At 42.2% G+C, this 13,441-nt stretch overlaps 1 protein-coding gene across 3 annotated transcripts in view; it reads right to left on the bottom strand.

Annotated features, from left to right (window-relative positions):
• The window catches only part of LOC118362501 (echinoderm microtubule-associated protein-like 5), a 64,499-nt gene that overhangs the window by 26,645 nt on the left and 24,413 nt on the right, over nucleotides 1-13,441 (bottom strand). For all 3 annotated transcript variants that reach the window (XR_008086208.1, XR_008086209.1, XM_052486212.1), the window contains exon 5: nucleotides 197-382. Coding sequence is in view for 1 of the 3 variants with exons in the window: in XM_052486212.1 (XP_052342172.1) it covers nucleotides 197-382 (186 nt within the window). In the remaining 2 variants the exon portion in view is untranslated. The remainder of the gene's footprint in view (nucleotides 1-196; nucleotides 383-13,441) is intronic.

Here is a 13,441-nt window from a genome sequence, read left to right as displayed (position 1 = left end):
AGATGTGTGGGGGCTGGCTGTGGGGGAATGAACCAGCCTGAGCATGAGCCGCAGAGCATGACTTCTCTTGATCTGAGAGAGCCTGCTGCTTAGCATTCCCTAAGCTACAGCCCACTACTGGCGCATAAACAAGAGACGCCACCAGGAAGTGAGGCAGAACTAAAGCTGGTTGGAACCAGCTACCACACACACTTACCCCGTGGGCTCCTTGAACTGTCCGGATCAGGTTGATGCCTTTCCAGACGTAGATGTCCCCGTTCAAGGCACCTGAATATGTGACCTCGTCTCTGGCACAGGCCAGACAGAGGATGGTTTGGAGATCTCCCGTTTTGCCAAAAACTCCTCGCTTAGGGGTCAGGGCGTTGCCGCATAAGCTCCAAAACTGAACCCAGAAACATACATGGGAGACAGGAGAGAAGAATGCGATTAATGTGGTGGTTAATAAATAAATAAATAAATAAACCAACTCATCAGTCACTGAGAGTCTTACATTAATAATATCATTCAATACTTGATATGTTGGATTCACGTCTCCATCTCAACAAAAAATAGAAGTGAAAGCAGTGGTCACTTCCACTCGCTCTACAACCACCACTGCAGCTGTAATGAATTGAGTACAGCAAAGTGTTTCCACAAGCTTGTCTTTTTATTATTAGCGGCTTGTGTCCTTTTTAATATCGAGGAATATTTCACTTTCTCTGGTCCCAGGAGTAACAACATGAATTGGTGCATGAGGCAGAAATAATGCAGTGCGACTTAAGTTTCGCCATCAACTGGAAGACTGTGTCCCCTTTTCTCAGCGGAGGGAGGGAGAGAGGAGGGACGGTGAGTTGGGTGAGAGGCAGCCTCACCACTGCCCTCTCCCCTCAGGCTGACCATCAGATGCAGGCCAGTAAAAAAAACAAGCTAATTCTTATGCTTACTCGGCTGTGCCTTACAACAAATGATCTATACTGAACAAATATATAAAACGCAATAAGCAACCATTTCAAGTATTTTTACTGAGTTACAGTTCATAAAAGGAAATCAGTCATTTGAAATAAATAAATTAGTCCCTAATCTATGGATTTCACGACTGGGAATACAGATATGCCTCTGTTGGTCACAGATACAGTACCTTTAAAAGGTAGAGGCACGGATCAGAAAACCAGTCAGTATCTGGTGTGACCAACATTTGCCTAATGCAGTGTGTCTCATCTCCTTCGCAGAGAGTTGATCAGGCTGTTGATTGTGGCCTGTGGAATGTTGTCCCACTTGTCTTCAAAAGCTGTACAAATTTGCTGTCTATTGGGAACTGGAAGACGCTGCGTACACATCGATCCAGGGCATCCCAAACATGCTCAATGGGTGACATGTCTAGTGAGCATGCAGGCCATGGAAGAACTGGGACATTTTCAGCTTCCAGGAATTGTGTACAGATCCTTGCGACATGGGACTGTACATTATCATGCTGAAACATGATAATGGCGGATGAATGGCACGACAATGGGCCTCAGGATCTCATCACTGCATCTCTGTGCATTCAAATTGCCATCGATAAAGTGCAGTTGTGTTCGTTGTCCGTAGCTTATGCCTGCCCATACCATAACCCCACCACCACCATGGGGCACTCTGTTCACTACGTTGACATTAGCAAATCGCTCGTCCACACAACCCTATACACGTGGTCTGTGGTTGGACGTACTGACAAATTCTCTAAAACGATGTTGGCGATGGCTTTTGGTAGAGAAATTAACATTAAATTCTCTGGCAACAGATTTGGTGTACATTCTTGCAGTCTGCAAGCCAATTGCACGCTCCCTCAAAACTTGAGACATCTATGACATTGTGTTGTGTCCCAAAATTGCACATTTTATAGTGGCCTTTTATTGTCGCCACCACAAGCTGCACAAGGTGGATCTTTGTAATGATCATGCTGTTTAATCGGCTTCATGATATGCCACCTGTCAGGTGGATGGATTATCTTGACTAAGGAGAAATGATCACTAACAGGGATGTAAACACATTTGTGCACAATATCTGAGAGAAATAAGATTCTTGGAAGTACAAAAATTGCAGGGATCATTTATTTCAGCTTATGAAACATGGGACCAGCACTTTACATGTTGGGTTTATATTTTTGTTCAGTGTATTACCAGTGTGATGAAATACATCAAATGTTGAAATATATTTGGTCTGAGAAGAACAACATTTGTAGGGCAATTCAAGCATAGCCAATGTGATAACGTATTGGGCCTATCGCCTACTGAACTAACCTTATTGCTATAAAACTGTTTAATTGGTTAATGTTGCATAGACTTACGTTTTCTAAGTCATGTTTTTTTTTAAAGTGACCACTGAGTTAAAGTATGGGATTACTCCCAGTGGCGTAAAAAGTACCCAATTGTCACACTTGACTAAAAGTAAAGATACCTTAATAGAAAATGGATCAAGTAAAAGTGAAAGTCACCCAGTAAAATACTACTTGAGTAAAAGTCTAAAAGTATTTGGTTTTAAATATACTTAAGTATCAAAACTAAATGCAATTACCAAAATAAACTTAAAAATCCAAAGTAAAAGTAATAATCATTTCACATTCCATTTTCTAGCATTTTATTTTTTTTACTAGGCAAGTCAGTTAAGAACAAATTCTTATTTTCAATGACAGCCTAGAAACAGTGGGTTAACTGCCTGTTCAGGGGCAGAATGACAGATTTGTACCTTGTCAGCTCAGGGATTTGAACTTGCAACCTTTCGGTTACTAGTCCAACGCTATAACCACTAAGCTACCCTGCTGCCCCAATTTACTGATAGCCAGCGGCACACTCCAACACTCCGAACTTTATTTACAAACTAAGCATTTGTGTTTAGGGAGTCCGCCAGATCAGAGGCAGTAGGGATGACCAGGGATGTTCTCTTGATAAGTGTGTGAATTGGACCATTTTCCTGTCTTGCTAAGCATTCAGGGAAAATGTGTCAGGGAAAATGTATGGAGTAAAAAGTACATTATGTTCTTTAGGAATGTAGTGGAGTAAAAGTAAAAGTAGTCAAACATATGAAGTGAAGTAAAGTACAAATACCCCCCAAAAATACTTTAGTACTTTAAAGTATTTTTACTTAAGTACTTTACACCACTGATTACGCCAGTGACTCAGATGGAACTATTCAAGCAGTTACATCTTCTTTAAATGTTATGAGGTTACTGTAAATATGTACTCATATAAAGCGTGCTTGTTCAAGATACACTACATGACCAAAAGTATGCGCACACCTGCTCGTCGAACATTCCTTCCAAAATCATGGGCATTTGGTCCCTCTTTTGCTGCTATAACAGCATCCACTCTTCTGGGAAGGCTTTCCACTAGATGTTGGAACATTTCAGCTACAAGAGCATTAGTGAGGTTGGTCACTGATGTTGGGCATTAGGCCTGGCTCGCAGTCAGCGTTCCAATTCATCCCAAAGGTGTTCGAAGGAGTTAAGGTCAGGGCTCTGTGCAGGCAAGTCAAGTTCTTCCACACCGATTTCGACAAACCAAACCTCGCCTTTACAGTTGGCACTATGCATTCGGGCAGGTAGCGTTATTTTGGCATCAGCGAAACCCAGATTTGTCCGTCGGACTGCCAGATGGTGAAGTGTAATTCATCACTCCAGAGAATTTTTTATTTTAATTTTATTTTATTTCACCTTTATTTAACCAGGTAGGCTAGTTGAGAACAAGTTCTCATTTGCAGGAATGCGTTTCCACTGCTCGAGAGTCCAATGGCGGTGAGATTTACACCACTCCAGCCGACGCCTGGCATTGCACATTGTGATCTTGCGGCTGCTCGGCCATGGAAATCCATTTCATGAAGCTCCCAACGAACAGTTATTGTACTGACTTTGCTTCCAGAGGCAGTTTGGAACTCAGTAGTAAGTGTTGCAAAAGAGGACAGATGATGTTTACGCGCTATGCACTTCAGCACTCGGCGGTTCCATTCTGCGAGCTTGTGCGGCATACCACTCCATGGCTGAGCCGTTGTTGCTCCGAGACGTTTCCACTTCACAATAACAGCACTGACAGTTGACCGGGGAAGCTCTAACAGGGCAGAAATTTGACGAACTGACTTGTTGGAAAGGTGGCATTCTATGACGGTGCCACGTTATAGGTCACTGAGCTTTTCAGTACGGGCCATTCTACTGCCAATGTTTGTCTATGGAAATTGCATGGCTGTGTGCGTGATTTTATACCCCTGTCAGAAACGGGTGTGGATGAAATAGCCAGATCCACTCATTTGAAGAGATGTCCACATGCTTTGTAGCATGCATAGTTTGTCACAGGTCTGTGGAGATCTTCACAATTGCTGTAATAATCTGCGCAGAATCTTGAACGGCATTGGTCTCTTGCACCATATACTGTTAATGTGATCTCAACTGCAATCCAGGTCATTTGGTTCTGCTATTAGATGAAGAAAAGTGATAATACTTTCTGTTGTATAAATAAACGTAATATCTGACATTGTATTCCCATTTGAATGTTGCTGTGCCTTTTAAATGTTTGAAAGCAATGTGACAGACATTTGGGCGACAACTAAACCAAAAACCAAACATTGTTTTTCCATTGGAATTTGGTTGTGCTTTTAGATGGTTCAAAGCATACTGATAACCCACTGGAAATTCAACTAACTTTTGGCTGTCTTTTTGAGTGGGTGAATATAGGTTGTAAACTCATTGATCAAATAGTCAATTATCCACGTTGAAATGACGTAGGGTTCCTGCATGTAACATCTCAATTGTAACACCTCCCCACCACACACACACACAGATCCATCTCTATACACAAGCTAAAATCTAAGCCTTCACCATTTCCATTTCCACAGAACCCATGCTGGAGGTCAGAGCTGTAGTCAGCTGATCAGCATGCAGACACACACCCTGCCTCAGGACAGATATCACCATCATCACAAAGTCTCCACCACCACCGGTCACTATCAAGTCCCACAATGGTTTATGAACAAGGTCGTTGGGATGCATGGGCACATTCCAGACTGTGGACAAAGTCCATAAACCAGAGAGCCGTTCTGTCTGCATGATGATAAGATCACAGGAGAGATGAGTGTGTGTCGTGTTTCCCATGTAACAGAGCACACAGAGAGATTAACGTTTTCATTTCTTGCCTGTGGAGGATGTCTTCCCTGGCAATATTTATTCCTCTAGCTTTAGCTAGAGCCTGGATCTCTGTAAAATGGTAAAACGCCTACAGGTGTAATCATACTGCACTATACAGTTAAAGTCGGAAGTTTACATACACCTCAGCCAAATACATTTCAACTCAGTTTTTCACAATTCCTGACATTTAATCCTAGTAAACAAATTCCCTGTCTTAGGTCAGTTAGGATCACCACTTTATTTTAAGAATGTGAAATAGTAGAGAGAATGATTTATTTCAGATTTAATTTCTTTCATCACATTCCCAGTGGGTCAGAAGTTTACATACACTCAATTAGTATTTGGTAGCATTGCCTTTAAATTGTTTAACTTGGGTCAAATGTTTCGGGGAGCCTTCCACAAGCTTCCCACAATAAATTGGGTGAATTTTGGCCCATTCCTCCTGACAGGGCTGGTGTAAATGAGTCCTGTCTGTAGGCCTCCTTTCTCGCACATGCTTTTTCAGTTCTGCCCACAAATCTTCCATAGGATTGAGGTCGGGGCTTTGTGACGGCCACTACAATACCTTGACTTTGTTGTCCTTAAGCCATTTTGAGACAACTTTGGAAGGATGCTTGGGTCATTGTTCATTTGGAAGACCCATTTGAGACCAAGCTTTAACTTCCTGACTGATTTTTTGAGATGTTGCTTCAATATATCCACATAATTTTCCATCCTCATGATTCCATCTATTTTGTGAAGTGCACCAGTCCCTCATGTAGCAATGCACCCCCACAACATGATGCTGCCACCCCTGGTGCTTCACGGTTGGGATGGTGTTCTTCGGCTTGCAAACTTCCCCCCTTTTCCTCCAAACATAACGATGGTCATTATGGCCAAACATTTCTATCTTTGTTTCATCAGACCAGAGGACATTTCTCCAAAAAGTATGATCTTTGTCAGTTGCAAACTCTAGTCTGGCTTTTATGGAGGTTTTGGAGCACTGGCTTCTTCCTTACTGAGGTTATGTCAATATAGGACTCGTTTTACTGTGGATATAGATACTTTTGTACCTGTTTCCTCCAGCATCTTCACAAGGTTATTTGCTGTTGTTCTGGGATTGATGTGCACTTTTCACACCAAACTACGTTCATCTCTATGAGACAGAACGCATCTCCTCCTGAGTGGTATGATGGCTGTGTGGTCCCATTGTGTTTATACTTGTGTACTATTGTTTGTACAGATGAACGTGGTACCTTCAGGCATTTGGAATTTGCTCTAAAGGATAAACCAGACTTATTTAGGTCTACAACAGTCGTGGCTGATTTACAAAAAAAATCCCATGATGTCAAGCAAAGAGGCACTGAGTTTGAAGGTAGGCCTTGAAATACATCCACAGGTACACCTCCAATTGACGCAAATTTAGTCAATTAGCCTATCAGAAGCTTCTAAACCCATGACATCATTTTCTGGAACTTTCCAAGCTGTTTAAAGCCACAGTCAACTTAGTGTATGTAAACTTCTGACCAACTGGAATTGTGATACAGTAAATTATAAGTGAAATAATCTGTCTGTAAACAATTGTTGGAAAAATGACTTGTGTCATGCACAAAATAGATGTCCTAACCGACTTGCCAAAACTATAGTTTGTTAACAAGAAATTTGTGGTGTAATGTCTCCAACCTAAGTGTATGTAAACTTCTGACTTCAACTGTACTCATTTAAGGTTTTTCCTTTATTTGTACTATTTTCTACATTGTAGAATAATAGTGAAGACATCAAAACTATGAAATAACACATACGGAAACTTCTGACTTCAACTGTACATGCAGGTTTTAAGTAAAGTGTTTTCCAAAATCCAAACTACTTTTGAGTCTGTAGATAGAAGAAATATCTCAACAGTGAGGGTACTGAGTATAGCATAGTGTGTCCGACGTATCAGAGAGCTGTACCTCTGCAGAGGTAAGACAGGAGCCAGGGATGGGCTCCAATATCAGCCAAGTCAGCATAGTGCTTTGGTGCTACAAGGGCCAGTGTGTTAACAGGAGGGATTGATTATCACAGGCCAGCATCATCTCAGCTTGTGTTGGAGCCAGGCAGTGGGGATGGATGCGGCATGACTGGGTGCCTTCGGTGCTGGGTCTGATAAGACAGGGAGACGCGGTATCCCGCTAATCCCCGAAATGCTCTGAATTACTACTGAGAGGAGACGAAAGGCTGGAGGGTTTATGATGAGGCCAGAGGGAGAGAGAAGAAGTGAGAGAGAGATTGTGTGTGTGTGTGTGTGTGTGTGTGTGTGTGTGTGTGTGTGTGTGTGTGTGTGTGTGTGTGTGTGTGTGTGTGTGTGTGTGTGTGTGTGTGTGTGTGTGTGTGTGTGTGTGTGTGTGTGTGTGTGTGTGTGTGTGTGTGTGTGTGTGTGTGAGAAAGAGAGAGAGAGAGAGTGAGAGAGCACTGTAGTGACAGTTCAGTGGACACTTAAATTCTGCTGTAGAATAATAAGTAAAACCACTGTCATTTAAAGTAGAGAGAGCAGCAAGACCAGCCGATGCTCCCCAGCCAAGACTTGAGTTGAGTCACATGCAAGAGGAAGGGAAATAAAGACTCACCAAGCTGTCCCTTCACTTTCTAATCTGTTCCACTCATTCAACATATTCGGATAAAACAATTAAATTCATTTGCTGCGTTTTTTATTAGTCATGGTTAGAAATTGCTCAGGACATCATGTCTTGTTTGTTATTTGAAAAATTAGAAACATTTGGTCTTAAAAGAAAAAGCCTCTGGCCGGGGAAATGTTCCTCTCTTCCTTGGTGAATGTTATTTGAAGCAATGCTAAACAGGTAGGAATTATTAAAGTAAGGCTGCCAATGCCACTAAAGACCCTGGCAGAGCTGTCTTAATAAATAGAACATAGGGCCAGAGTGTGTCCAGAGGAAAGAGTAGAGGTGGAAGCTCTACCACACTATGTGCCTAACCATGGATCTGCAGAATGTCAGTCAATCAGTAATATGTATCACAGCACTTCCCTGCACCACTACTCAGGGGAAAACCTTAATGTAATGTAATCAACGTGGAAAGGGTGTAATTCATCATCCAGGCCAGGCAGGCAGGCACCAACTCCCCCTCCTTCACCACACCATTCCCCCTCTCTGCCTGCCACTCATAACCACCACAGTGACTCTCAATGTCATGGCACTGAAGGCTTCACTGAGCATTATGGAAATTAATGACTTATTCTCAATTTTACAGCAATGACTGAATCTCAGTGTAAAGATACTTGCTGACGGATTGATGCCAGGGTACTATCGGAGGAGGCTTTGAAAGCACCCCTGTTTGCATGCCTCTCGTCTGCCTGTCTAAATCCTCCAAATATAAAGTTCTCCGTAAAAGCTCAGCACAGAATGTGTGTATGAATGTGCTTGAGTCTATAAGAATGTGTGTGTGTGTGCAACCTATATGACCTGATGTGTCTATCCTCCAAACACATTTGGTTCCTTGGAAGTTGTGGAAACATAAGTTTTTGGTTTCCCATTGGTTCTGGGAACAAATCCATACATTTCTGACAAATAAAACAGAACGTTTTTTAAACATTTTGTGAATGGAATTGAACATTTAGTCTGTTCTGGGAATGTTAATTTTTAGTTGCTGGGAGGTTCTGGGAATGTTTTACTATGGTTCCCTGAGTGGCGCAGCGTTCTAAGGCACTGCATTGCAGTGCTAGCTGTGCCACTACAGATTCTGAGTTCGAGTCCAGGCTCTGTCGCAGCTGTCCACGACTGGGAGACCCATGGGGCGGTGCACAATTGGCCCAGTGTCATCCAGGTTAGAGGAGGTTTTGGCCGGCAGTGATGTCCTTGTCCCATCGCGCACTAGCGACTCCTGTGGCGGGCCGGGTGCAGTGTACACTGACACGGTCGCCAGGTGTACGGTGTTTCCTCCGATACATTAGTGCGGCTGGCTTCTGGGTTAAGTGGGCATTGTGTCAAGAAGCAGTGCGGCTTGGTTGGGTTGTGTTTCGGAGGACAAATGGCTCTCGACCTTCGCCTCTCCAGAGTCTGTATGGGAGTTGCAGCTATGAGACAAGACTGTAACTACCAATTGGATACCATGAAAGGGCTAAAAAAATCACATTAAAAAACTTCCACTGAATGTTTCAATGAGACTTTTAATAACACTTTAGTTTGGGTTCACTGTTCTGAGTTATAACCACAGATAGGACACATGGAAATTCATTTGCTAAGGCATTAATCATACAAACAATGTGGCACAATGTCAATGAGATTTGAACCTATGATCTTCTGTTCTTTATCCATGGAATTAGTCCTCTGCACCACCAGGGTGGAGTGAGCTTGCCCTGTTTGTTTTTTTAAACTCTTACAAAGCTGTTCATTTGAGTCTATTCAAACAGACCCCATTTCAAAGGAAAGAAGCACTCATTAAGATCAGGTGTGGCCAATTAGTGGGGGCTGACAACACACCTGATAACGCTTAACAAGATAGATGATAACAGAGTTTTGTTGATTCTGAGAACGGAATGTATATGTTTTCAATAACATTCCTAGAACGTTCTTTGAACGTTAGTAATGTTTTTTGTATTTTTTTATGGAAAGTTTTCTTAATGTTCTGAAAACATGACTTTAAATAGAACCACGAGGAAACTTGGTGGAAATGTTATGCTGAAGTATTGAAATTCCCACAGGAGGATGTGTAACGTTCTCTGAGCTATTTGAGAACATTCACAATGCCAAGCCTGTTGGAGAACATTCCTAGAACATTACCAAAAATACAATTCAATTTAACCATGTTTGAACTTTTAGGAAACGTTCTGATAATGTAATGAAATACCCAACAAAAATTACGTTATTTTGTCAAATTCCTTAAATGTGCTGCAAATTTTTCAAAGCCAAGCAACTATCCGGCACCATTCCCAGAAAGTTGTGGGAAGGTTGTACAGTATGCAAAATAAACACAGGACAACCATGATCTCACCAAGCTCTAAGAAACATATGGTTTTCAGAATGTTATGTGTTAGCTGGGTATCACCTAATAGTGATAGACATACGTGAAGGAGCTGCTTAATCAGGTATAGAGGCAAACTAATCATCTATCAACCAGACGTGTGCGTGTCTGCATGTCCCAGGCACAGGGCTGCCAAGCAAGATCACAGTCAAAGCCAAATCAAATTACCTACTGACCGCAACATGATTTTAGCTAATGGTGGATCCTCTTGCTTCCCTATTTTCTTTTGTGTTGAGGTGGAAGCGGCAGACGTAGTCCCAGAAATGATGTTTTCCTGGGATTGTAGTGAGGGGATTATTGGGGCTAAATCTCCTGGATGCATTGAGTGCTATAATCGCTGAGTGAGCACAGGGCTGCAGAGCAGATGTCACACGGTCCGCAGGGTAAAGGCTTGGGAATTATGTGGGATGATTGCTGGATTGCCTTGGCATCAGGAGATAGAGCGGGAGACAGACAAAGAGAGAGATTTAGAGAGAGAGGATTGCTTCGCTGCATAGGGGTTCTGGCGTAGGGTTGTGGGAGAGGGGTATATTATCACGAGGGGTGGGGGTGGGAGCACCTTCACATTACAGATAAGGTAGACAAATGCATATTCCAATGATAAACACACAATCACACACAGAAGCATACTCAATTAAATGGAAAATATATCATGAAAGCAGAAGTTCCCTGTAATATGATACTTATCTAAAGACAACAATTTGGTCTAAATTCCGTTTGGGGAATTAACATCCTCCATGAATCTAATACAGAGCACCACGGCTTTGCAGAGATATGGGTGCTTTTTTTTATATAAGATCTGCTTGATGAAAAAAGTTGAAAAATAAGTATTCTTTAAATAGGATTGAGTGCAGCAGGAACACTAACCACGTTTTCATTGACAGTTTTTCCTTCTCACCCCCCTTCTCCCCCAAAAAAAAAAGATTTAGATGCAAGTGGCTGTTCCACTGGATGTCATAAGGTGTATGCACCAATTTGTAAGTCGCTCTGGATAAGAGCGTCTGCTAAATGACTTAAATGTAAATGTAAATGAGAGTAAAGATATATCGTCCATTTTTTAAAAATCACGACAGGTGTAATGGAAACAGGAAGTTTCAGTACAATTTTATAAATCTCGACCAATCATTTGTTCGTTCAACATGGTGGGATCTTTTAGCGCTGGTAAAATTAATAATGCAAGAAATGGCGGTGGAAACATTGTCGTGACTATACTTTCATTAATCTGAATTCTGCTGAATTCTCCTTTACAAATACTACATTTTTCCTCCTCTGCAAACAACATCCAGGACATCTATATCAGGAGGTGTGGTACGAAGGCACGGAAAATCGTTGAAGACTCCAACCACCCAAGCCACAGACTATTCTTTCTGCTTCCGCACGGCAAGCGGTACCGGTGCATCATGTCTGGCACCAACAGTCTCTTGAACAGATTCTATTCCCAAGCAATAAGACTCATAAATAGCTAACAACATAGCTACACGGACTGAGTTAACCTTGTATCCTCATTGCCCTTTTTTTGTCTCTATGCACACTCACATGGCCCTAGTAGCCCCCCCACACACTCACACACACTCACTCCATCATCTTCTCACTCACAAATAACATGCACATACATTTATACTGACTCTACACACCCACTCACTTACAAGCTTCCTCTGTATATCTAATATCCTGATGCCTAGTCACCTTACCCCTATACATATCTACCTCCATCACTCCAGTAAAAAATTGTTTTTACATACAGTACCAGTCAAAGGTTTGGACACACCTACAGTTGAAGTCAGAAGTTTACATACAATTTAGCCAAATACATTTAAACTCAGTTTTTCACAATTCCTGAAATTTAATCCTAGTAAAAATTCCCTGTCTTAGGTCAGTAAGGATCGCCACATTATTTTAAGAAGGTGAAATGTCAGAATAATAGTAGAGAGATTTATTTCAGCTTCTATTTCTTTCATCACATTCCCAGTGGGTCAGAAGTTTACATACACTCAATTAGTAATTGGTAGCATTGCCTTTAAATTGTTTAACTTGGGTCAAACGTTTCGGGTAGCCTTCCACACACTTCCCACAATAAGTTGGGTGAATTTTGTCTCATTCCTCCTGACAGAGCTGATGTAACAGAGTCAGGTCTGTAGGCCTTCTTGCACGTACATGTTTTTTCAGTTCTGCCCACAAATTTTCTATAGGATTGAGGTCAGGGCTTTGTGATGGCCAATCCAATACCTTGACCTTGTTGTCCTTAAGCCATTTTGACACAACTTTGGAAGTATGCTTGGGGTCATTGTCTATTTGGAATAGCCATTTGCGACCAAGCTTTAACTTCCTGACTGATGTCTTGAGATGTTGCTTCAACATATCCACAACATTTTCTATCCTCATGATACAATCTATTTTGTGAAGTGCACCAGTCCCTCCTGCAGTAAAGCACCCCCACAACAGGATGCTGTCACCCCCGTGCTTCACGGTTGGGATGGTGTTCTTCGGATAGCAAGCCTCCCACTTTTTCCTCCGAACATAACGATGGTCATTATGGCCAAACAGGTCTATTTTTGTTTCATCATGATGATGATCTTTGTCCCCATGTGCAGTTGCAAACCGTAGTCTGGCTTTTTTATGGCGGTTTTGGAGCAGTGGCTTCTTCCTTGCTGAGTGGCCTTTCAGGTTATGTCGATATAGGACTTGTTTTACTGTCGATATAGATACTTTTGTACCTGTTTCTTCCAGCATTGTCACAATGTCCTTTGCTGTTATTCTGGGATTGATGTGCACTTTTCACACCAAAGTACGTTCATCTCTAGGAGAGAGAACGCATCTTCTCCTGAGCGGTATGATGGCTGCGTGGTCCCATGGTATATGCTGAACACTTATTGGTTGCTTTTCCTTCACTCTGCGGTTCAACTCATCCCAAACCATTTCAATTGGGTTGAGGTTGGGTGATTGTGGAGGCCAGGTCATCTGACGCAGAACTCCATCACTCACCTTCTTGGTCAAATAGCCCTTACACAGCCTGGAGGTGTGTTGGGTCATTGTCCTGTTGAAAAACAAATGATAGTCCCACTAAGCGCAAACCAGATGGGATGGCGTATTGCTGCAGAATGCTGTGGTAGCCATGCTGGTTAAGTGTGCCTTGAATTCTAAATAAATCACTGACAGTGTCATCAGCAAAGCACCCCCACCACATCACACTTCCTCCTCCATGCTTCACGTGGGAACCACACATGCAGAGATCATCCGTTCATGTACTCTGCTTCTCACAAAGACACAGCGTTTGGAATCAAAAATCTCAGATTTGGCTCATCAGACCAAAGCACAGATTTC

This window comes from Oncorhynchus keta, chromosome 29, assembly GCF_023373465.1.
Source record: "Oncorhynchus keta strain PuntledgeMale-10-30-2019 chromosome 29, Oket_V2, whole genome shotgun sequence".
Taxonomy (NCBI): Eukaryota; Metazoa; Chordata; class Actinopteri; order Salmoniformes; family Salmonidae; genus Oncorhynchus; species Oncorhynchus keta.
Note: the sequence above shows the minus strand (reverse complement) of the source record. Positions and strands in the feature narration are given on the sequence as shown.